Genomic DNA, 25295 nt, shown 5'->3' with positions numbered 1-25295 from the left:
GTGAATGTCAGTGTCACTCTCTCTCTCTGTATCTATCTATCTATCTATCTATCTATCTATCTATCTATCTATCTATCTATCTATCTATCTATCTATCTATCTATCTATCTATCTATCTATCTATCTATCTATCTATCTATCTATCTATCTATCTATCTATCTATCTATCTATCTATCTATCTATCTATCTATCTATCTATCTATCTATCTATCTATCTATCTATCTATCTATCTATCTATCTATCTATCTATCTATCTATCTATCTATCTGCTCCCTGGACACTCTGGAGGAGGTGGGCAACAGGAGGATGGTCGCTTAACTCAAAGCTAGAATGGACAGTCCCTCCCACCCCTTCTGTTCAACCCGCTGAAATGAGAGATACCACCGCCCATTCCTACCGACTGCTGTGAGGATGCTGAATAAACATACGTGAAAACCTGTAACCAGTGTAAATAGCACAGCCACCTTATGCCGTGTTTTGTATGCCATTGCTAATTTATTATACTTATTCTACAAATATATTGCTGATGCTATATGTTATATTGCACTTGTATTGAACTGTGTAGTTCTTTTCGGAAACATTTATTTTGTTTGTTTTTTCTCCCTCTTGGTATATTTTATATTGCACTTGTATTGAACTGTGTAGTTCTTTTCTGAAACATTTATTTTGTTTGTTTTTTTCTCCCTCTATCTACATATATCCAGTATCTATCCAGTATATGTATCTACCTCTCTCTCTCTCTCTCTCTCTCTCTCTCTCTCTCTCTCTTGGGCATATAGGGCCATTGTAGCAAACCCCAAAGGCATACCATGAGCATGACTTTTGCTCAAACTTTGTGTCCTCTGCCTGCAGCGGACAGCAGGAGTCGCTGCGCCGTCAGGTTTGACGCGGTCGAGCTCGCGGAACTCCGTTTCCTGAAACGCATACTTTTGGATTAGGAAGAACACACCCAGTGACACAAGTGAGGTTTGAAGAAAAAAAAAGTTTCAACTGTAAGTGTGCACTGGACGAACAAGAGGACCGAAAGGTCCTTGTCTGTTTTCTTTTGCTCTAACTCGGTTTTCGACAGAGTGTGGGAGCAAGTCGAGATTGAAGTGAAACTCGGAGTACAGAAGGTGGACGTTTGTCAAAAGACGAGGATGTCAACTTCAGACGAGACAGACGGGCCGCGGCCGAGATATGGCTGTAAGTTGTCATTTTTGCTTTTTTGGAATGCCAGACTGGCGCCTTTTTTCCATACGCTGCACGTTAGCAGCTCCTGACTTCTCTTCTTCTTTTCTACAAAGAAACGATGACTTGAGGAACGTTTCTTTAATTTATAAGAAGCGTTCACACCCAACTCATTCTAAAGCTTGGCAACATGGTTGGAGCCAAAGTCAGACTTCCGCCTTTTACCCCCCCCCCCCCAATCTTTGCGTTGAGAGATGGGCCAGTAAAAAAAAAAGACAAATTCACCTCTAATTTTACACCTAAAATCAACGTGTTAATTATACATGGCGTTGGAAAGAAGACGTTAGCAGTTTACATGTAAGCATGAAAACAGCAAAACGCGTCAAGGAGGGAATGTGTGCACACCACTTTTCATCTGTTGTTTTTGAGAACAGGGTCTATCTCCGGCTGATGTGGCCTGTGGTGCCATACAGGTCTACCTATGACAGGAGGATTAAAAGGGGCCTCTGTACTGTATTGCTTCCCCCCTTTCACCACAAGCTCTCCCCATAATTAGGAAACACCGCTCCGCTCTGTTCCCTCACGAGAGCTACTCCACAAACATTCACTGCATTTTCCCCCTTCTTTTGAATCCCCAGTGTGTAAACAAGCACAAAAGCATAGCTACATTATACAGACCGGCAACCCAGAGCCCAATTATGTTAACCAGCCACGCAGGTGAGTACTAAACGAGCCTGGCTTCCTTTGTGAATTCCCTCAGTTCAGGGAACTGTCGAGAAGTCAGCAAGCTGTGTGGAAAGTGGGCTCACAGATCATTTCCATTCTGTATTCTGCAACCCAACAAACACAACTCTGTTTTTGTTTTTAATACATCTTTTCTTATGTTTCTCATGCTCCAGCTGTCCTGGATGTCGTGGAGCGACTCACGGCGGAGGAGATGGATGAGAGGCGACAGCAGAACATGGCCTACGAGTATCTTTGTCATCTTGAAGAGGCGAAAAGGTTAGAGCTAGAAGTCTGATCCAGTGATCAGCAGTGCAATCCGTCACTTTACTGACGAGTAGATTTGGGATTGTAGCTTTGTTGTAATTTGAGAATAAGTATGACCTTGAATGTCTTGCCATATTGCTATGCTATTTTTTTTATATACGGACCTGGTAGTTCCAAATCTCAGGAAAAGGGAGTGATCCACTGGATTAAACACATGAGACATGTGTTGCCTTTAGTATTCAGTGCCTAGTACCAAGTTGGATCAGGCCCATTCATGCAATTAGAGCAGGTTGCAACTGGCTTGTAGGTTTCTTTCCATTATGAGGAGAGCGCCATGAAAAACTCACAACTTCGCTATGTGAAATGGATCCACCCAGGAGAATCATGGCTTTCTATCCTTTTTCCTTGTCTATTCCGCGTTTCTGATAGTCTACACACAATTCAGGTGTCCAGGAGGTTTGTTTGTAACACGAGCCTCTTTTTTTTGTCAGGGAATGACAATATTCTCCTACATGACTACATCAGGATAAAGAGGAGAATTTTTTTTGTCGATGCGGCCTGATGATATCATATGTATACTGTATATATACTTAAAGAGGTGCTCACATTTTTGCCACTGCAGGTGAGGTCTGCTCCTTTGTTGGCCCACACGTATTTTCATTTGAGTGTGTTAACAGCTGAGTATGTTTGCTTTTGATGCCGCAGGAGTAGAATGTGGCCCCAACAAACCCACAGACTTAAAAGAGGAAGGATTGTATGAAACAGGAAGTGACTCAGTCCCCCGTTGATTTTTGTATTTATCACCGTTGCCACAGAAACGTGCCGTTGTCACAGCAACAGGTTCCGGTGTGAGTGCTGAAGTCCGCATTACTGCGAAAGATGAGGCTGACATTCAAAATAGTTAGACAGTTGAATTCCCTTGACACTCTGGAGGAGGTGGGCAACAGAAGGATGCGAACTAAGCTAAAAGCTATGATGGACAGTCCCTCCCACTCTCTCCAGCCCGCCCTGACAGCACTTGGTAGCTCCTTCAGCCAGAGGCTGTTACACCCGCGCTGCAAGAAGGAGAGATACCGTCGCTCGTTCCTACCGACTGTTGTCAGGCTGCTGAATAAAAAATAACAACAATCATATTAATAATAATTAAATGATGTGAAGTGTGTGTTGTGAAAAACAATTGTAAATAGCACTGCGATTTATCCATTTTGTATTTATATTGCACTTAATTGAACGGTGTTTGTTTGTTTTTTCTTCTTTCTACCCACATTCTTGCTGCTGGAGGCTGTAAATTTCCCCAGTGTGGGTCAAATAAAGGATATCTTATGTAAACATCCACTCGGCACATATCATGCAGCTTTCATGTTCGAGAATTTTGGAGTGTTAAATGCCACTGCCTTTTTATAGTGTCACATTCTCCAGAGAGGTGGCCCGGTGGTCCAGTGGTTAGCGCGTAGTCCTCACAGTGCAGAGGTTCAATTCCAGCTCCGGCCTCCCTGTGTGGAGTTTGCATGTTCTCCCCGGTCCTAAGTGATTTTTTTGTCTGGGTACTCCGGTTTCCTCCCACATTCCCAAAACATGCATGGCAGGTTGATTGAACACTCTAAATTGTCCCTAGGTGTGAGTGTGAGCGCGGCTGGTTGTTTGTCCATGTGTGCCCTGCGATTGGCTGGCAACCGGTTCAGGGTGTCCCCCGCCTACTGCCCGAAGACAGCTGGGATAGGCTCCAGCGACCCTTGTGAGGATAAGTGGATCAGAAAATGGATGGATGGATGGATGGATTCTCCAGAGAAGAATCTTCAAAACGTCCTCGCAAGTTCTCCGTGACATGGCTTTTCCACCACACACTCGCACGTGTCAGGCCACGCTATGACACATTTTCTCCTCTGTAACCATCCCATCACTTTGGAAGAGTTTGACTGCTCTTTAAATGTTTCCCTGCTGTCTCACTGCATACAATGGAACATCTGAATTCAAATGTCACTAAAGTTGTACAGTTTAAAGGTCAGTCAATCTTTTTTTTTCAGGGTTGCGCCCCTTACTGACATGAACAGTCACGCGTTTCAAACATGGTCATTTGTAATGGCAGCCAATTATAAAAGTGCGTAGTTGTGATAAAGAGTCAGTTTCAACAAAAAAAGAAGCACTAGTCATACTAAAATGACACAAAATTAACTGGTTGAATTGGCAGGTGATTGACACCTCATCAGTCACTCCTTCAGCCTCCGATAGGTTGTTTTTCCTTGGGCACGGTTTTTTCTTGAAAAAAACTGCAAACTCTACTTTAATTCACAGCTGTTTCAATTTGTTTTACAACTAAGAATGTCAACATATTACTTTAGACATTGCCTGTTTAAGGTTATATCACGGCGACAGGTTAACTCTGAAACATGCACTGATTTAAATGTACAGTAATTATTCGAGTAAAATTGTTTTGAAATAGCGGGGCCTTCATGTATGCATCATCTTCGACTGTCATCAATTATAATGGTGGCGCTTGTTTAACATATATTGTAGGTTTACATATCACATGAATGTGGAGCATTATTGAGTAGCTGAAGACTGATTTGAAGTCATCTTGTTCTTGACCATGTGAATATTGCATGCTTGATCTTGCAAGCCGACTTTTTCAAAAGCTAGTCTTACCTGATTCCGTAATGGTACCTTTTTCCTCAGTTAATAGTCATTAATGTCGGCGTGGTAGAAATAACTCCTCCCAAACTATGAAGTCACACTGGATTCATTGGAACGACTTGCTCATGTTGTTGTGGCACCTTCGTGTTGTCAGCTGAATCGTGGTTGACCGCTTGTGGAATGAAGGGAATTCTTCTTGTAGGTGCATGGCAGGGTGTGTGAGCACACTAACTTGTGCACCTTTTGGGCTGAAGGAATTGCACTGTGGTACTTTCTTCACGTCTGCTTTCAGATATATCACAGATGAACCTGTTTATGCTCTCCGTCATTGCATACCTTGATTGTCTTTTTTTGTCCCTCACTTCTATTCATGTTTGTGACTAGAAATTGCAATTCCCATTTCGCCCTTTGCATTATTACAATATTTTTCACAATGAAGGACTATCAAAGCAAGATCCGAACACAGAAACAAATAGTGATTGTCGTAAAGGACAAGATCACTGCTTCAAAATGTTCAAAAATTAACATTATGTTTGATAAATTTAATCAAGCTTAGCTTGTAACAGCAGCATGACGTCTTTGATCCACTGGTGAAAAGGACACTTTGATTCGCTCCTCTTTCATATATAACAGCTTCAGATAACAAAGTGTATGCAGGAAAGTGGTTAAAATTGCACGATTGTTTGTGTCTCATATGTTGTCTTGTATTATTTTGTCATTTTTTGTTAACTTTTTTGTTCTTTTGATGGCGGCGCGGACACCCGCAGCGGCTCCTCTTGTTTTATGTTGAGAGAGAAGAAATTTCATCTGCACATTTGACAATAAAGTTGTATTCAATTCAATTCAATAATGTGGGTCAGCAACATCAAGAAAAAAAAATATCGGTTTTCTGAATCTTCTTCGACTCAGCTCGGTAATGGAGTTAGACGCATCGTCATTGTTGATTCGTGTCTGTTGCAGATTGCACTTTCAGTTGCTCTCATAACGTATTTACACAAGGTAAATGAGTGTTTTACCAGAATTGGTTTTGTTCAATTTAGCAAAGCTACTCATTTCATTTTCATACACGGAGGATTAAGTACCATATATGCTATATAAACGTTGATTGAAACGGATAAGAAGCATTACAACAAAAATGGCAGCAGGTCAAGAAACACGAGGCAATGAATACTGGCTTTATTATTATTTTTTTTTAATGCAGTCAAACGTTACCCTTTTAAAATGTTACATACCACACTTTTGTTCTCTTCCTTTTTAAACGTGGCCAATAATATGGGATGCATACAGTAGAGTACAGCTGCTTGATAGTTCAATGCCATGGTGAACCAAGATTTGATACAACGTGTCTGAAAGCATTTTGTGCTATTTGCCCTTGAGAGGTGTTGTAGAAATAGATGTATTGTTACAGCTTGTTTGTCATGGCAACATCTAATGTGGGCCGCTCACGTCATTGGCACCAATGTTCATGAGAGAAATTTCTGGTTGCTAATATTGTTCACGTCCGTGTTTGGTTGTTATAGTGCTCTAATTAAAATATACACCGAAATATGAGTGTGGTTTGAGGCAATTTTCTTATCGGCTGGGTAAATATGCAGATGAATGACATTTGGAGCACTCGCACAAGCCAATGAGAGAGAACACAAATTCTGCATTACAAAAGAGCAATACAGTAACAGGAACTCCATTTTGATTACCACATACTGTTACACCAATTTAATAGAATGTGCATTATTGTGGGTGGAGTTTGCAGTGGTATAGATCAGCACCGCATCATGCTAATACTGTAGTTTGGTTGCCTCATTTCACATCACACAGTCATCAAAAGTTGCCCCTCAACTTGAAATTTCCAATCGACTGGCTAATAATTAAAATCCTCGTGTTTCTTATTCAGATGGTCGTAGGCAGTGGTGTTAAACGACACGGTATCATACATCGAAATGTTTTTAACTCATTCAGCACCAGTCAATTCTAGACCAAGTCTGAAAAGACGTCTAAAAACGTCTTTGGGAGTGAATGAGTCAACAATTTACCTTTCTCATTTAAGCTAGATAAGGTACGGTACTGCATATTTCTTCAGTACTACAACTACGACAACATATTCTTACATTAACACCTGTCCGAAAATGACAGTGTTTATCTGATTTATTCTAGTTTTATTCCAGCTCTCGTATTCTTGCTTACATGTTCATTTGCTGCCCGCTATGTGCACGTGTGTTGCAAGAGAATGAAAACATAGCTAAAGAATTGAAAGAATTTGGTGTGCACATCGCGTGGGGTTTCATCATTGACAGTTGTCAGTTACCATTTTGCCCCCCCACCCCACCCCCAGGAGAAAAAAAAAAATGCAGGTGAAAGAGTAGACAGAGGACAAACACACTTTTCTTATCAAGCAACAGTCGTCACGGGTTTTTGCTTGTAATGTGGTGGCTACATTGATGATGTGACGCGACGACTAATTTTGCTTGACACCAGATTTGATGGTCAGATGTTCATCTTTCACGTGATGTCATTGTCTCTGCAGGGTTAGACCAGCTTTCGACAAATTTTTCCCTCTCTCTGTCTTAACGAAAGATGGAAACAAATGCGTTTTTCTACCCATCGCCTGTTCGCGAGACTAACGTGCAGGGCTCCAGACTAACTGGTTGCACTGGTTGCACTGGTGCACCCAACTTTTTCCTTGAGTGCCCCAGCACAAAACGTAATTTAATCTTATTAAAAAAAAAAAAGTGGTCTGTATGTTAGACAATAATGATTGGTAAATGATTACCAATCAGGTCAACAAAGTTCTTATTTTCAGACCAGTTCCACAAAACAAGGAACTTACTTGAATGACTTGCCGCCCAATTTTGGTAGACTGGCGCCCATACTCTTGACGGAAAAACGGGTGTAACTTCATTTTCATGCACAAGTCTTGTCCAGCGTGTTTAGGGCGGTGTTGCTCTCATCTGGGCATGCTCGGCCCATGAAACAGCCTCGCCGACACATCCGAAGTTCGATGACAGAAGGAAGTCTATGCTTGGCTTAAAACTGTGTTCATTGTCATTTTCGTGCAGGGGTAATGATTTAGTTCAGCGTGTTTGTCAATTTGGTAGACGCGACACCTCAGTGGATGATTTTGTTAGATTTGATAGAGGCGCAGGCAGACAAAACGGCGCTGTGTGGTGGATGGAAATGATTTCTTTCATAAATATGGTACCAGTGTGGGACAATCCCTTTGAGTTGTAGAAATCAGTTGAAGGGATTATGATCATCTTCATGAAGTATTTTAACAGCACCCTCATCACTATTATTAAATTTGAAAGAAAATAAGCCACACTATCATTCAGCCAACGTATGCTGCACACTGATGCTTGAATGGTTATTTCTCTGGTGTTCAACCGGTGAGCAGTTGGCGGACAAGGCTCACAAAAACGGTTCTTGTACTAAATCCTCATACGTGGTTGTAATTGTAGTGCAAATCTGACACTATACTATATCCTCAACCAGCAGTCTGGGAGGCCTTGCAGTTGGAATTACACACGCATGCATGCATACACCCACATTTAGAGGGATATTCTTTCAGTGTTCAATAAAGTTAAAAAAAAAAAGTACAGGTACCGGAATATTTGGACCATGGCCAATCAGAGGAGTGTCCCAAAACCTTTACTTTCTCTGATTGTCTGAGGCCTTCATAAGCGTGTCTGTTGATGAACCAAATTGAGGCTTTTAGAGTCAAGGAGACCATTTTCCCCCCTCGATCAGATGGTTGAACAGGGGCAACCTCTAATCCATTACGTCGATCGCAATCGACCAGTAGATCACGGACTGGTCACAAGGCGATCCGAGGAGTGTCGAGGGGAAAAAACCCCAACATTTGTGTCTATGTGCATGTTAGTAATATATTTTTGTGTGTTAATGCACACTGCACCCTAATCATTCTATCAGTCTCACCTTCACAAAAAGTATTTAAAATAAATCAAATAAAGCAGGTCATCTTTAACCTACGGTGACGTGTGACTGCGTCACCGGAAGTAGTTAGCAGCAGTGCAGCAGTCTGCAGTTGCAGCTTGTGATCAGAGTTGATGCGCTATATCTTTTATCGTAGTCATTATTCTCATTCAGAGTTTGTTTTATACAATTCACCGAGGGGACAGGCAAAGAATGGGAATCTGGAAGGCCGAGAGAAGCATTTTAAAATGGTACCCGTGAGCTATGATCGTTAACAGGCTGCCTAAGTGCGTCGCATGCCTCAGTGTCAGGCTGTTGCTCATCATCGCTCCTACCGATGAATAATAAATAACAATCATAATAATAATAATAATTTTTATCCATTTGTGTTCATATTGTATTTAATTGAAAGATGTTTGTTGTTTTTTTTCCTCTTTCTCCTTTCTTCTTTCTACATACATTCTTGCTGCTGGAGGCTGTAAATTTCCCCATTGTGGGACGAATAAAGGATATCTTATCTTAACTTATCTTATCATGGCATGCGTGTGTACGTGCGTGCGAGCATATGCGCTCGTGCGTGGTAACAGGTCGATCACGGGGGGTTGGTTGATCCAAAAGTAGATCTTCGGTCAAAAATGTTTGGGCACCCTTGCTGTAATCTTTTTCAGTTGCACCACTGTGACCACAGTAGTCACAGTCTTGAGCCCTGCCATGATGGCAACCCCACATTTTACCAACTGGAAAAAAGAAATCTATTTTTGTGCTGTTTCGCGGAAACAATAGCACGTTTGAAGCTGTTTCTTTATACTTGCCATTGCAATTTCAGTGCAATTTACAGTTGAGGACTGGGTGGATGGCTAGGAGCAAATCATAATCAAGCAATTATTTCTAACGGCTGCTTTTACTTGGCATGGCTGCCTGAATTATAACACACCGTGGTTACTACTTATGTAACTTGTATGTGAGTGTCATGTTTATCAAAGTGAGGGTAAAATGAGGTAAAATCATTGGGGCCTTTTTAATAAATTTGCTGTAGTATCAAACAAACCCATCACAATGTTAGTATAAACTAACTTTAACAGGTCAATTTGACACACAAATACACAAATTCTCTTTGATCCAACATGCAGACGTACTGTAAATGGGGTTTTAGATGACATAAATCCCAATTTCCTGAAGCGTTGTCAGCTGGATATTGACTCTTAATCATCGCTCTCCAAAACAAGAGAGTGAATGATGGCATTTGGTCTGATGCAATAGCGCCCTGATAGTTTCTTTCCACATCATTTTTAAGGAAGCCCCATATTCTCACTGCCAGCCTCCACTGCAATACAAACCCAGTTCCCTCCTCAAGATCAGGTCATTTACTTGTAATTTCCTGTTTTTAAACTATGTCCAAATACTCTTGTGAATTGCTGCTGCTAAAGTGTACGTTATGAAACACCGTAGACCAGCCTCTCTGCTGCTGTCAACAAGAAAGCTACAAATGTATCCTTATTCCAACGAGATGCTTCAAAATGTCATACCAAAGAGGACATCATGTTACAAAACACACACACTGTAACCTGTATGCACTAACTCCGGCTAGAGAGTGTCCCATGTAAGAAATAAAATCTCACAACAGCCACAAGGTGCTTCCTTTTTAGAGCATTGAGCATCATTGACAAATGCCTGCATAATCCAAAATAGACACTATAGTATGTTCGCATTCTACAGAACATTGCGCGACATCAAACACACACGGTAGCAAATATCTGATATTAGCTTCCAATCACCACTGTCTATCCATACATCCATTTTCTAATTTGCTTCTCCTTACGAGGATCGTGGGCGTGCTGGAGCCTATCCCAGCTGTCCTCGGGCAGTAGGCGCAATACACAAGAACCGGTTGCCATTCAATCGCAGGGCACACATAGATGGAACAACCATTTGCACTCACAATCAAACCTCGGGACAATTTAGATTGTTCCATTAACCTGCCATGCATGTTTTTGGAATGTGAGAGGAAACCGGAGTATCCGGAGAAGACCCACGTGGGCACAGGGAGAAGATGCAAACTCCACACAGGAAGGCCCCAGAATCAAAACCCTGCACCTCTGCAATATGAGGTGGGCGTGCTAACAAACATGACTGTCCAAAAAGAAATCAGGCATCAGCCACAACATAACTTTTTTGATGCTGTTTTTGACCACTCTGCTGCCATGAAAAAGAGGTTTGCATCGTATTTTGGGTGAAATGGACACAAACTTTCGGACTTTGTTGTGAACACAGGTCAAACTATGACACTGCATGACCCACAGTGCTTCTTTTTACATCTTGGATCTCCACTAGTGTGCATGCACATCACAAACAGGCATACCGCTTGTCGGAGAATGGGGAGATGAGGCAGTTTTGCAAAAAAAAAACAAAAACCAAAAACAAACCCTATGTGCGCAAATAAATAAATACATTAATAAATGATTCTTTGACTACTAAGTTGCTCACGATTTTGATAATCAACTTCGTCATGACGAGTGGCACAATTTGGCAGCCCTTGTCGTGAAAGTGCCTGATATTTGATCTGTGTCTACACCTACTGAACCAAACAAGCATTTAAATATTTTTAAAAAAATTACCACTAAGTTTTAATTCATCGGTGTAATGAAATGTTAAGCCAAAAACACACTAAAGCGACAAATATTCATTGAGTTTGATCTCAACCCAGCTAATATTTGCTCAAATGTCACATTCACTCTGGGTCAGTGGTCAGCAACTTCAGTCCTAGAGAGCGATAGTCCTACATGTTTTTGAAGTTTCCCACTTCCAACACAAAAACAAGCAGGACTAAGGCTCTCTAGGTCTGAATTGCCTCCTCCTGCTCTGGAATGAAAAAAAAAATCTAATTGGACAAAGCAGTAAAGCAATGAGATATTTGACTGCATTATGTTCATTTTGGTCCACCGTGACAGTAAATAAAAATAAAATCAAGAAAAAAAATACCCATTTAACAAGAACTAAAACATTCAGCTAAAGTTAATGAGTACTGTAGACTGTTAGTCTTGAGGCCTGCCAGAATAGAGCAACGCATTCAAAGACTGAGGATCCATGCTGCCTTTTGTCAAGCGCAACAGCGGCCCCACTTCACATTTTTGGTTGTTGTGCAACCTGAGAAGGCTGAGGGTTACACTCCTGTCTTGGATGACAACTCGGTGAAAGTCATTGTGTTTGAGCCTGGTGGCGGAACTTGTCAGACTGATGAAACTGCCGTCTCAGCTCCGTAACCCCCCCCCGCCCACTTTCTCGCACTTCTACCTGATTAACAGATCAACCTGACAACAGCCCCCAGGCCCACTTAGGTTTCTGTTTTTACAGCTTTTCACATTTGTTTCCAGCTGGTCATTACACTCAGGTGGGCTTAGCAGCAGATAGAAACGGCTGAAATGCTGCTGACTCATTATTTTTGTGAGCAATGTCACAGCATGCTTGTTAAAAAGGCAAAAATCTTCTACTTATACGCTTTTCTTAACCAGGAAGTACACAACACACTATGATAATTCTCTTCAGTTATAAAGGCAAACCATAAAAGATACAATGTATGTAACCGGCAGCTCGTCCCACACTGGCAAAGTTTGATAGTCTACGATAGGAGTCAAAATCTGTGGCATTCCCTTGTGGCTCTAAATTTTAGCTCTTAACCTTTCTGTCCATGCAGTAAAAAAAAAACAGATTAAGGAACACTAAAGTGAAGGTTGCTGCAATCTAGTAATTTATTGGATTGAGAGTGCGTTATTTCTGCCATTAAGATCACGTGGAATCAATGTCCGCACTGATCAAGACGAATGTCATTTATCCCTGAGATTTTCATACATTAAGACACTGATGTCAAACTCAAAGCCTGGGTGCCAAAGTCTGGCAGGCCACACCATTTTATGTAGCCCGCCAAAGCAAATTATCCAAATCAATTTCATGTTTCTTGCTATAACACCCAAATTGTGATTCTTGTCTTCACTTTTAAAAATGTTGAGCTATTGTAAGAATTTTTTCTTACCGATCATCCTTCAAAATAAATATGATGTTTGAACAAACACTGGAATCTCATTTCAAAGTAGTTATTCATCAATGTGCACATAATAATAATAATAATAATAATAATACATTTTATTTGTGGGCGTCTTTCTAATCACTCATGGACGCCTTACAACAAGCATATATATATATATATATATATATATATGAAGCAGTCGTACATTTATTTGAGTACACAGTCATAGTGGCCCTCCGAAGGAAACCATAACTGCAATTATGGCCCGTGACAAAAATGAGCTTGACAGCCCTGCATTAAGACATGAATTATGTTTTAGGCTTAGGGCAACATGGTTTAAGGTCTCCCTGAAAGTCTTAAATTCAGACATGAAGCCAGTGTTTATCCTGAAGCTGGTCAAAGGCTGCTGCATGATAAACGTTTTTTTTCTGAATAAGCTCCTCACTGACAGAACAGCTGAGAGAAGTACCCATGTAAAGTTAGTTTTCATCATACATGACAATGACATTTAATGGGAAACATCGATCTGAAGTTGCAAGTTTTAGCTTTGTGTTAAATTTAAAACATATTTCAGATTTGTATGTGAAGATTTTGTCCTTATCATTGCAAAACGGACTCACTGATTTGAGTTTATGATGTGTTCTAATTATGCTGGGGGGATTTAAAGATTAAAACCTTGTTAACGAAAGTAACTGACAATAAACAAAAGAAGCAATTGCTACTTTGCTGTTCATGTCAAAACTTTCTTGTTTTTTTTAGATGAATTGTTCTGGCTGACGTGTTGTGTCAGTTCACATAATGAAGTGTACTTTCATTGTTTGTTTGTTGGCCAAAGTGCTCTCCAAACAATGACACTGCTGAGCCCATTTCGGGGGCCTCCTGCAATCAACAAAAGAACAGCACTCCCACTGCCTTACAATAACCCATCTGCAAGCCTTGTCTGTTAATAAGGCGCTCTAACTACTCGTAGTTTGAAAAAATATATCATGAACTTAAGCACACATGAACTTTTGCCCTGTGTGTGTCCATGACACAATCATGTGAAGAAGGATGCTTGTATGAATGTGAAGTGCAAGGTCAATCTAGGTGTCACAGCAGTGGGCAGAGGGAGTGCTGATCTCTTCATGCAGAGACAGTGGTCAGTCGCAGGCCTTTTCCTATGAGGCTGACCTGTGACCTCAGCACAACTCCAGTTTCCTACTGCTGCACGGAAGGGAGATTTTCTTTTCCCCTTTCCATTACAGTCTTATTTTGGAAACCACTTTGCTTTAACGTGGAAGACGATTTGGAGTATTTTGGCTCTTGAGTTTGCCTGCAGTTCTTATTTGTTGAAACCTCTGTACAATTTGATGTCAAAGTCGCTGAGTTGACAAAGACCTCGCTCTGCCAATACTTTTTTGACTGTTGGATGGGAAGTGTGGTGTCATTCTTTATCCTTTGTGTATTTTGACTGAATCGTGTCAGAGACCTTTTATTAAGATACCTGGGAACTCTTCTCATTTAATGTGCAACAACAACAAATATGCTACCGTTTAGTGTAGTCTTAATATAATGGTAGATACTGTTCTTTTGATGGCAGTGCGGGCTCCTCTTGTTGCCTTGTTCTCTGGTTGAGAGGGAAGAAATTTCATCTGTGCTGTGTGTTACACATAGAGCACATTTGACAATAAATTTGTAACTGAATTGAATTGACTAGATATACCAAAACAACGTTGGTCCCAGACCAGTTAAAAACCACGCTAAATGCAAAATAAGTGGCATGCTAGCTCAGTTAAAACTGAAAAGAAAGATATTTAACAGTATTCAAATAATATATTCTTGACGGGACACTATCCTGGCAACACTTGAAAAGTTTCAACTACATTGTATTTTTTTTTTTTTTTGCATGCTACTTACACTAATTAAAAGTTCAAATGCGTTTTGGCTGCTTTCCACTGTTGTTCACACCACCCATGACCTTTTAAAAATCCCAATTATAGCTGCTGTTTTACAAATTTTGTGGATGGGTGTGGCTGTGTTTGTGAGAGGCTGGAATGGGTGTGTTGCCTGATAAAGGAGCCATTAGTCTTCATGAGGCATTTCACTGCACCACTGTATAGTGAAAGGGGAGTTTGTTCCTGTCTGGCAGGCCTAGCTCCGACACTACCGGATGGCCACCCCAACTTCAATAGAAAGCCTGTGTGGAGACCCTGTGTCCCAACATCCCTAGAGGGGAGTTGTTTCAGTTAGGGCGTTGGTCTGTGCAGAGCAACAACTTGATGTGTCGGCCTGTATAGGAATGAGGTCCAACTATCACAAATGATTTGAAAATATATGAGAAAAGTAGTTCAGGATTATGACTAGACTGGAGTAGAGTATGTCACCAAGAACGTGCACATAGTTGTGGAAATGGGCGAGCGGTAGGTGTGTATGTCAAAAAGGATCTTTTCATGTCCCAGCCATGCCGTTGCTTGACAAAGACCTTTGTAATGGAAGAGTGGGAGTGTTTTCCTAGTTGCATGAAAGTGGCAAGACTCTGCCTATTTTCAGAAAAGCCGAGTGTGACCTCACTCTGCCTGCCCTCACTCTTGAGTTTCCTCACCGGCAAAGATAAACTCAAGGCTTTCCTAATCGGAGCTGAAATAAGACGGGTTTGATGTGAATAATCAAACTAGAGAATCAGCGGGAAGGCCAGGGTACGATTAATAAAAAAAGCATATTCAGATTTTACCTTGGCTAAGAAGTTTTGATTTTTCTTTGTCCGGTGATTGGGAAAATGTGATATACCGTACTGTTCCTGTGCTTGAATGTCCTTTCTTCCTTGGCAATAATCTTTACGGTACAATGTTGAATCATGCCTGTCTCCAGACGGGCTTCACACGCGCCTTTCATGTGCAGCCTACTGAGTAACAGAGCAAACAATGCTAATCTCCCTTGATGTCTGTTAGTAGATATGGCGTAATACTGTAGATGTTTTTTTTGTGTAAGTCTTTCCTTAAACATTCTTCAGATTTATTCAGACCTCCATGTTGCTTTATTAGAGCATGTACTGTAGTTTTAAGTGTTGTTCTAGAAAAAAAATCTTGACCAAGAACATAAACCCAAGAATACATAACAAGGAAAATACTTGCAAGAATAAATATACTATGGAGTAACGAGTCAAGGCTATAAGGAGAAACTGTCAAGAATGTCTAGAAAATTTGCGTATTTTTCGGATCATACGTCGCTCTGGATTATAAATCGCACCAGCCAAAAAATGCATAATTAAGAAGGAAAAAACATATGCAAGTCGCACTGGAATATAAGTCGCATTTTTGGGGAAAATTTATTTGATAACATCTAACACCAAAAACATACATGTCGTCTTACTTGGAGGACGTGATGATGGAGGGCGGGCCTCGACTTGTGCGCACAGGTGTCGGCAACAAATGAAAGGCAATTTAAAATAAAAATAAAATAGAGAACAACAAGTTGAATAACTTGCTAACGTTACATGCCTAGTAATGTCAGTAACGACATAACATATTAAGAGTTATTCAGATAACTCTTGCTAAAAGAACATGCTAACAAGTTTACCAAATTATCAGTTTCACTCCAAATCACTAAATCCAATGAAATCTACTTCCTTGGTGTTACTTTTAAACAACTCCCCCAACTCTGGAGGTAGACGATGAGTGTTTCCTCTTCTACGCTGCTTATGTCAGACTCGTCGTCGATTAATCAACACAGGCCGAGAGCGCCGTCTTGTGGTTTGATGTGAAAATAACATGAAATGACATAATCATGTGTTAATAATTTCACACATTAAGTCGCTCCAGAGTATAAGTCGCATCCCCGGCCAAACTATGAAAAAAACTGCCACTTATAGACAGAGTTGCTAATAGGCAAGGCAAATAATCAGACAGCCAGTCGTCAGCGTGGCTTGGCATTTAAAGCAGACAGATTACGAGGCCAGAGTCGAGACAGATGCGGCTCGTGAGGGATTGCGCACTCTCTAGCTGGCTAGACTGAGAAACGACGCAAACAAGACTGGATCATTTTGGTTTTCTATAGGCGTATAGTATAGTGTGGTAATTTGTAAAGTAATTTGTGCCCTTCAATTTAAGATTGTCTGACATTTCAGTAACAACAAAAATAGACACTGAATTGACTATTCAAACGTATTAGATGTACTTCAACACTCCAGTGGGACAAGTTGACCTGAAGAGTAATTTTCTGAATATTTTTTTGTGATGGGCAACATGATGCAGCTGCATCTTTCACATTGTTCATATAAGTACTTAACTGATTGCATCATGTTTGTTTGAAGGAAACTATATCTAGCCACATAATACAGCAAACCTGTGAAATCCGATTGGTTGTGAACCCAGAAATTCAGGAAGTTGTTCAGAATCATTCGCAAATAAAAATATGTAATTCCAATAATTTGTTAAAGACCTATTTCAAAAATATTCTACGGCACTTTAGTCACATCCATATTCATTGAAATATTTCTAAACAGATTATTTTAAGACATATTTGATTTATTCTGCTTCAAAGAAGCACATTTAGTTCCACAGCTTGATCTGTTTGGTGCACGGTTACCAGGTGGTGAAGACATGAGCTGCTGGAATTCAGTCACACCAGGGTGATCCGTGTAGGAAAGCTCAGCAGGTCTCCCCAATGGATGAAGGCGGACACAGGGCAAGAATGTGCCTTCGCAATATGACCCAAAAGAAATGAAACGTGACACATGTGGAATGCTGGGAACTCTGGGGAGGTTAAACTAGGTTGGGTTATAAGTGAAGGAGCTTTTTGAGTGGAATGAGCTATACATTTCAAGTAAAAGGCTATTATTAAGCATCTTGGCTTCAACAGAATTTATTGGTCCATGTGACACTTGCGTTCTTTTTTTTTTTTTCCAGCTCAAATATGGCACTTAATCTATTGTGATAAAAGCTTAGCTACAGTTAACTGTCAGAGACAATCTATCAGAAATGACCAACATAGATCTAATGTTGCTCTCCTTGCAGATGGATGGAGGCCTGTTTGGATGAAGAGTTACCACAAACCACAGAGCTGGAGGAGGGTCTGCGGAATGGAGTTTATCTGGCCAAGCTCGGCAACTTCTTCGCTCCACGCACCGTCGCCCTTAAGAAGATCTATGACCGCGAGCAGACACGTTACAAGGTGCATATTTCAGTAAATTTGGTATTCATTATAAATATAAATAACATAAAATATAAAAACAAAACAAAACAAAACATAAAACAACCCACCCCTGACAGTAACATTTTAAATGCAGAAAATAATCTACCGTACTGACAAGGGAAGGCAGGCAGCCTTATTTGTATTGAGCATTTCATACACAAGGTTTGTGCATCACATAATTCAAAGTGCCATATTTTTTGGACCAAATAGTACACTTAAAATCCTTAAGTTGTCAATTTCTCCAAAATTGACAATGTGCCTTGTGATTCGGTGCCCTTTATGTATGGATGTCGCCTTTTGGGTTCACTGTCTTTAATTCAGATCCCTTTCGAGTGTGTCCCATGTCATCATATCGGAACTAGAAGAACCTCCTACTTCTATGTCGAAGAATCACAAGAATTGTAGTTCTACAAGCCTAACGCTAAGGTCAGACCGAGTGCGAGCTGAACGTTTCTGGTGGCCCGTTTCCAATAGTTGTCTGGACAGATCATTAAAAAAAAGGTTGGATATTGGTGAGTGCATTGACTTATTTACAGTTCTTGACCTGCCAAGCAAGATAGCATTTTGCATTAGCCAAAGTAATCCCACAACCGCCGGTCACCAGATTAACAACTGATGTGCAAACTTATTCTTTATCCGTTAGAGGATCCCCACCTCTTCTCCGCTCGACCTGTCCTTGTAGTTGAATAGCGAACAAAAGCAATTGAGAGACGGGGCACTACCCTATATTTCATGTCCCGTTTGAACCTAGCTTAGTCACGCCAAATCTATCAAATAAACATGAGGTACAATTACAATGAACTATTTAAGATACAATGCTTCAAAAAGATAATGCGCCTCATAAACCAGTGCACCTTATGTATGAAAATGCATTAAAATAGACCCTTCCATTGATATTGCACGTAATAACACCATGCGCTTGATTAAAAATAATAATAAAGTGGGATGTCACAAAATATAAATTCGCAACAAATTTCTTTTGATCATTTTTATTTCAATATTTTTTATTTCCTTGCTCAGGTAGTCACCAACCAGCGAGTGCTTCTCATTTGCCAGTCTAATAAAGAGGAAAATACAACAAAGATAACATACTGACCGGTGCCTACCTTCCCTTGCATGATGCCGAGCCTGGTTACACAACACAAAAACAGATCTACCTGCTCATCTATGACAGGACTTCTAAAAGATCCCTGTAGCAGATTCCGTTTTCTCAGGAGCCATTCTGACTGTTTAGTGCTTTATTTACTTGTTTGGCAAACGCGCAACGTGTCGACATGGTACCTACTTCTGCATTCATTCATAAAACACGGCTGCTGCTGGTATCTGTGATTAAGTGAATATATTTTACGTCGGCGGAACTTCTGTCTCGTGACAACATACTTGGACACCTATTTTATGCCGATTACACCAACATTAACATTTTTAACATTAAAACAAACATTTTTACAAAAATGAACATTTTCTAACTTCTTCCACCATGCCCTTCACAAATGCAACCACTAGACTTTATTATATTTGCAAATGGGAGATCAAGAACGCAGAGATGGAAATTCCTGACATGTGCAACGGCTGTCTGCCTTGAGCCGCGGCGGGATACAACCAGTTTTCAGTTTACAGCACCGCATTATGCATGTTGCCAATCATGGTTACACAGTGTGAGATGACGCAAACAGAGATTAATCCTCTCCAAGACTATTTGTATATTGCAAATATTAAGTAAATACAGATCATTTTTCAACCAATAATTAGTGCGTAACTTATTTGTTCACAAAAAGGGACATATGTAACTTGAGGTTTCACTGTATATTGTAATATTGAGTCACACGATTTTGTGTTGTGCAGCATCTTGTTTAGAACATCCCCTTAAGTTCCCAAATATGGTTCCGTGGCTAAGAAAGGGCTATTGGAATATCCTGTTATTAAGTATATTATACATGAAAGATTGTTAATCCTGTTGAAACATCCCCTGAGAGCCTGACTATGCAATTTAAATAATTAATTGTGACGATACTGAATAATGCATGAAAATGGCAAATGTATATGAATCATGTGGATGCTGGGTCCTCATTGCTAAATTGTTGCTCTTACGTCACACCGTTTCTGGGTGCCATGAATGAATATGTCCGTATTGTTGAACATATCATTATTTTTCTTGAAGGTTTTTACCTATTTTGCCTGCATCACCACGAGAGACTGAGTTGCATAACATTACTGTTGGGCGGAAACTTCCCTTGTCCAAATTTGGTCAATTTGAGATTTTTTTCACAAGTGGGCACTCCCACCTCGATGTGTTACTTTTGCACATTGACCGATCGAAAGTGTTGAAAATGGCTCGCCCTCTTTGACATTGCAACATTACTGCCATTTTTGTTTTGTAAGCTGCTGAATGCATCTGGTTTAATGGAGCCATAATTTCCTTTTCTGATTGTTGTTTTGACTCCAACTTTCCCCCACCGTCTCTCACAGGCGACAGGGCTCCATTTCAGACACACCGATAATGTCATCCAGTGGCTCAATGCCATGTCAGAGAAAGGGCTACCAAAGGTGAGCTTGGCAATATGTTTTTGCTTTACCTATAATGAGACCGTTTTCGCTTCAATTTTATCCAAGACACATTTTGTTCATATTTAGTACATTCCAATGCACAGAGTTTTGATGGGATGTCATATTTAGTAGAACAGTGAAAGCTTTGTGTAACATTGAAAACTGCTAAGACAAAGCTACAGACAGGTGGCTTTATGGTGAGTATTTTGTAGCTCCAATGACCGATAGCAGTCCTGCTCCCATTGAGCAATACACCAAATGGTCCATTTGGTCAATCTCAGCATGTGATGTGAAACTGAATTCGTTGAAATAGTACTTGCAGGACAGCTCCTGTAAGATTTTGATGTGCTTCGATCATTGTATGAAAGCATGTTTTGACTCATTGTTCCTGATGTTTCAGATCTTCTACCCCGAGACGACAGACATATATGACAGGAAGAACATGCCACGCTGCATTTACTGCATACATGCACTAAGGTACTTCTCAGTTTCTGTATCCTTCTCTCGCTGTCGGCATTTCAAGACTGTGCTTGGTCAGTTAGGCCCTTCAGAGACCTCGATTTACCTCCGCTTGTTGCGTTTAGCATGGGGTTGAGGACCCAAACGCAGTGGAAAATCGGTATGCAGCAGGTGTGCACTCAAATCTAAATGTGATTTCTTGACAACAAAAAGACAAACAGTCAAGATTTAGAGTGTTCCATTAACTTGCCACGCATGTTTTTGGAATGTGGGAGGAAACCGGAGTACCCGGAGAAAACCCACGTAGGCACGGGGATAACATGCAAACTCCACACATGAAGGCCGTAGAATCAAACCCTGAACCTCTGCACTGTGAGGCCAGCGTGCTAACCAGTCGACCACTGTGCCGCACTGTTATTGTGTACATACCATAAAATATTTGGAGCATCTACTAAGACTTTTTATGGATGTTGCGTGATTGTATGAAGTCAGTTCAAGAAAGGATCTGTCATTCTTTAATTAGAGCATCAACATAGGAGATGTTGCTGGGAATCATTCACACAATTATTGGAAACGTTCAACCCACAAAGTGCAATTGTGAGTCAAAACAAGAGTGCGTGCTGAACGGCAACAGAATTGGTTTGCTTTATAACAACCTGTCTTGAATAAATATTGTTTCGTGAAGTGTGTGCAAGAGTTTGTACAACCAAAGCACACAACCCTGTACAATTACATTAGCGCTGCCACAGAAGGGCTGTTCAGACTGGTCCAATACAGACAGCTAAAATACGTTGCCATGGTGAGGAGATGGTTGCTGCTCTCCTTATTTTTGTAAAAATAAACAAAATATAAAACGATACAAAGTCATGCAGCTGTTATTTTGATGTTCCATCTTGGCTTTCTTCTTTTTACAGCCTGTATCTGTTTAAGCTGGGCCTTGCACCTCAGATCCAGAATCTCTATGGGAAAGTAGATTTCACTGGTAAGACCTGTGAACCTGCGAACAAGTGTCCCTCTGTCTGTGATTCTGTGAACTTGGCCACATTGGCACAGTTAACACACATGTGTAGAATGCATCTACATGCTGTGCTTGGGATGGAAAGCACAGAGTTGAGCTTTTATGTTTTTCAGCAAACTGGTGTGTATGCAGGAGCTTCTAGAAATGTGAAAGTCATTAGTAATTGTGAGAGCTTTTCCTGTGTGTGGAGTTACTGCTCCACTCTGTCCCAGAGCCAGAACCAGAGCCAGAATGCACATTATCACACAAAAGCCAGGGACAGTCTGTCTTCCTAGTGTCCCAGCTCCCTTCCCAGGCCCATGTGCTTTTGCTTTTCTTTTTACCCCGCCATCATTGGTCTCTTACTTAAGCTGTATCTTCTCTTCCCTAGAGGAGGAGATCAACAACATGAAGAGCGAGCTGGAAAAGTATGGGATCCAGATGCCTGCCTTCAGCAAGATTGGTGGAATCCTGGCCAATGAGCTCTCCGTGGATGAAGCTGCATGTGAGAGTTGCTCAGATGTCAAGGGAGGGGGCGGTGGGATTTCATTAACCCCATAAAGGCCATCACCAACGTCGTTTACATTTATGTTAATCTTTTATTGAGATTTTTTTTCATCCACATTGGCCACCTTTTCATGGTCGTTTACGGCGAAATACAACAAAATAAATAAGCAGACAGGATGCTTGCTGTAATGAATTTCGGTTATTGCATTACAAGGGGGTCATTAATTTTACTGTGCACCCGCAAGGAAGCTATTAAAGACTCATAGTGACGTCAATGCCATGACAATGCAAAAAGAATTGTGCTCCTCTTTTTTTTTTCCCCAAAGAAGAAGCCATTCTCGAAACGGCAGTACCGATCAATAATATTTATATATATTTATGATCTTTAATAAACCCCATTAGATGAAAGCCCTTCCTGATTCATGTGAAGCCACTTTTTCACCAGGCGTCCCTTTTCACCCTCAGTACACGCTGCTGTGATCGCCATCAACGAGGCTATCGACCAAGGCGTCCCAGAGGGCACAATGGCCGCCATGCAAAACCCCAATGCCATGCTGGTCAGCCTGGACCACAACTGCGCCCGCCAGTATCATCACACTCTATACCAGGCCAAGGGAGAGAAGGTGGCCAGTTCACGCAAACGGGTATGATGTTGTGTGGATCATTAGTAGTGTGTGGTTAATGATGCACAGATGTTTCACTTGACTAGATATGAATGGTGGCCTGAAGCTCTTTTTTTTCTTTAGAGAATACAATTCTTGTAACCAAGATCTACATGTAATTGAATGTGAAGCAGCCTGAGGCAACACACAAAGCACCTGGGCAACATGAAATGTAATATTTATGGTCTTGGAGGCAATGTGTGATGACCACTTTGACTTGTTGTGTCTAACAGCAGAAATTAGTGTGGGCTGCATAATATTTCAAGGAAAGAAAAGTTTAATTTGACCAAAGACTGAAACAGACATGTGACCCAAGAAGTGCAAGTCAAGCAGTAATACGATACATGCACTAGCACTTGTGCATTGGTTTTGCCCATTAATTGGTTGCGTATGTTTCTTTGTTATTAAAGCAAAGCTACTCCATATTTAGGGCTAGATCAATACATGGAATTCAATTTAAATGTATGATGTTGCGCTCCAACAGCAAATGGAAAATGTTGACGCGGAGAGAGATATCTACGATGAGCTTCTCACTCAAGCTGAAATCCAGGGCAACGTTAACAAAGTCAATGGTGAGTGGTTAGTGTAGACTCAACAACAAGTTCCTTTGGTTGTGTCGTAAAAAGTCAATGTTTTTCCCCCCCTAACAGTGAATAATGCCTTAAGTGCTGCTGAACAAGCGTTGCTGAGCGGGGATGAGGATAAGTTATATGAGGCATTGAAGGCCATGGGCATTCAGAACCTGCTGGCCCACAACAAAGGGTGGTACCTGAAACAACTCGTGGCTGACAGAGAGAACAAAGAACTAGTAGGATGCATGTTGAGATTATTAAAGTCCTTTATCGCTTTGATGCGAATGTAACCTCATCTCGTCATCTTCCTCACTAGGCATCTCCGGGCCAAGCGCTGACTAAGGATGAGCTGCAGGCCGGTGTAAATGGGGCGAATGACTTGGCAGAAAGCTACTTAAAGAGTAATTGCACCCTTCAAGCGATTTCACACACCCTGAGAACAGTCTTAACATTCTGCCCGCCTATATCACATATAGGGCTTCTGGTAAAAACAGCACTACTGCGTGTTCGCTTACTTTCAGGGTTTCCATGCTGTAATTCCTCCCACTCATTAATTGACAGGCAGCATCTGCAAAATTCCCAATTGGTCTTACACCAGAGCTCCCATCAAAACAACAGCTGCAGGGAACAGCATTATTGACTCAAAAAGTCTGTTGATCAGCATCAGTTTTTTTATTGATATGTTGGCGTAACCGAGGCTGCTGAGGCTCCATATTAGCTCATGATATTAATTAAGGCCATATTTTTACATTATCTTTTTGCAGTGTTCTCGGCATTATCTCTGAAATATTCATTTTAGCAAGTGATCTTTTGTTTTGATGTGAAGTGGAGAGTATTGACTTATTTTCAGCAAATACAATTTGTAACTCCTTCCTTTTAATTTTCTGTCTATATGCGTAGTGCTCAAGGCTGTGGAGCGCATCAACTTTGCCATTAGGGAAGGTGTACCAGAGAATACCGTCGAGGAGCTGATGAACCCTGACGCCCAGCTTCCTGAAGTCTATCCTAGTGCTGCAAATCTTTACCAGCGAGAGCTGGCCAGCTTGCAGCAGCAAAGCCCAGAGGTACCCACAGTGAAACACACACAATTTACACAGACCATGGTGTATACACAATAGCAGTTCACCTAGGTAAGATCTGTGTTAATGTTATTCCAGGCACTGATACTGTACACCAGGGGTGTCCAAACCTTTTGCCAAGGGGGCCAGATTTTATGTGGTAAAATGTCGGGGGGCCGACCTTGGCTGACATTCTTTACATTGAACAACAATATTGTTCAACAAATTTTAGTAAGCCATTCTGTTTCACATTTCCATTTTTATTTTAATTGCAACAATCTTAAGAATTTCTTTTGGTTCATTTGAAACAGGTATATCACATGCAACTGCTTATTCACTTGACTTTTTCTTAAACAGAAGTCTCCTGAGTGCAAATTGATTGATTTGAAACATAAGATGTATCACCATGACTTTTCAATAGTCACAAAACCTTTGACTCGAACAACAGGGAAATGAACAAGCAATTCACATATCCACAACTGCAAGGATCATTTGAAATATGACATATCAGTCAATATAAACACGGAGTGATGTCTTGTTAACTCGTGAGTGATGCCCTCTAGTGTCTAAATGCTATTACTCATTT

The 25295-nt window shown here is 40.9% G+C and overlaps 1 protein-coding gene across 1 annotated transcript in view; it reads left to right on the top strand.

Moving 5' to 3' along the window:
- Positions 1 to 954: 954 nt before the first annotated feature.
- Positions 955 to 25295, top strand: part of iqgap1 (IQ motif containing GTPase activating protein 1) — a 44221-nt gene continuing 19880 nt past the window's right edge. The window contains exons 1-12 of the mRNA XM_052063841.1: positions 955 to 1187; positions 2072 to 2174; positions 17733 to 17889; positions 20377 to 20454; positions 20855 to 20931; positions 21828 to 21895; positions 22302 to 22415; positions 22883 to 23061; positions 23564 to 23651; positions 23730 to 23887; positions 23968 to 24052; positions 24552 to 24715. Coding sequence (XP_051919801.1) covers positions 1142 to 1187; positions 2072 to 2174; positions 17733 to 17889; positions 20377 to 20454; positions 20855 to 20931; positions 21828 to 21895; positions 22302 to 22415; positions 22883 to 23061; positions 23564 to 23651; positions 23730 to 23887; positions 23968 to 24052; positions 24552 to 24715 — 1317 coding nt within the window. The 5' untranslated portion in view covers positions 955 to 1141. The remainder of the gene's footprint in view (positions 1188 to 2071; positions 2175 to 17732; positions 17890 to 20376; positions 20455 to 20854; positions 20932 to 21827; positions 21896 to 22301; positions 22416 to 22882; positions 23062 to 23563; positions 23652 to 23729; positions 23888 to 23967; positions 24053 to 24551; positions 24716 to 25295) is intronic.

The sequence above is a fragment of the Hippocampus zosterae genome, chromosome 4, assembly GCF_025434085.1.
Source record: "Hippocampus zosterae strain Florida chromosome 4, ASM2543408v3, whole genome shotgun sequence".
Classification (NCBI taxonomy): domain Eukaryota; kingdom Metazoa; phylum Chordata; class Actinopteri; order Syngnathiformes; family Syngnathidae; genus Hippocampus; species Hippocampus zosterae.
The sequence above is the reverse complement of the archived record's forward strand: the minus strand, read 5'-3'. Positions and strand labels throughout refer to the sequence as shown.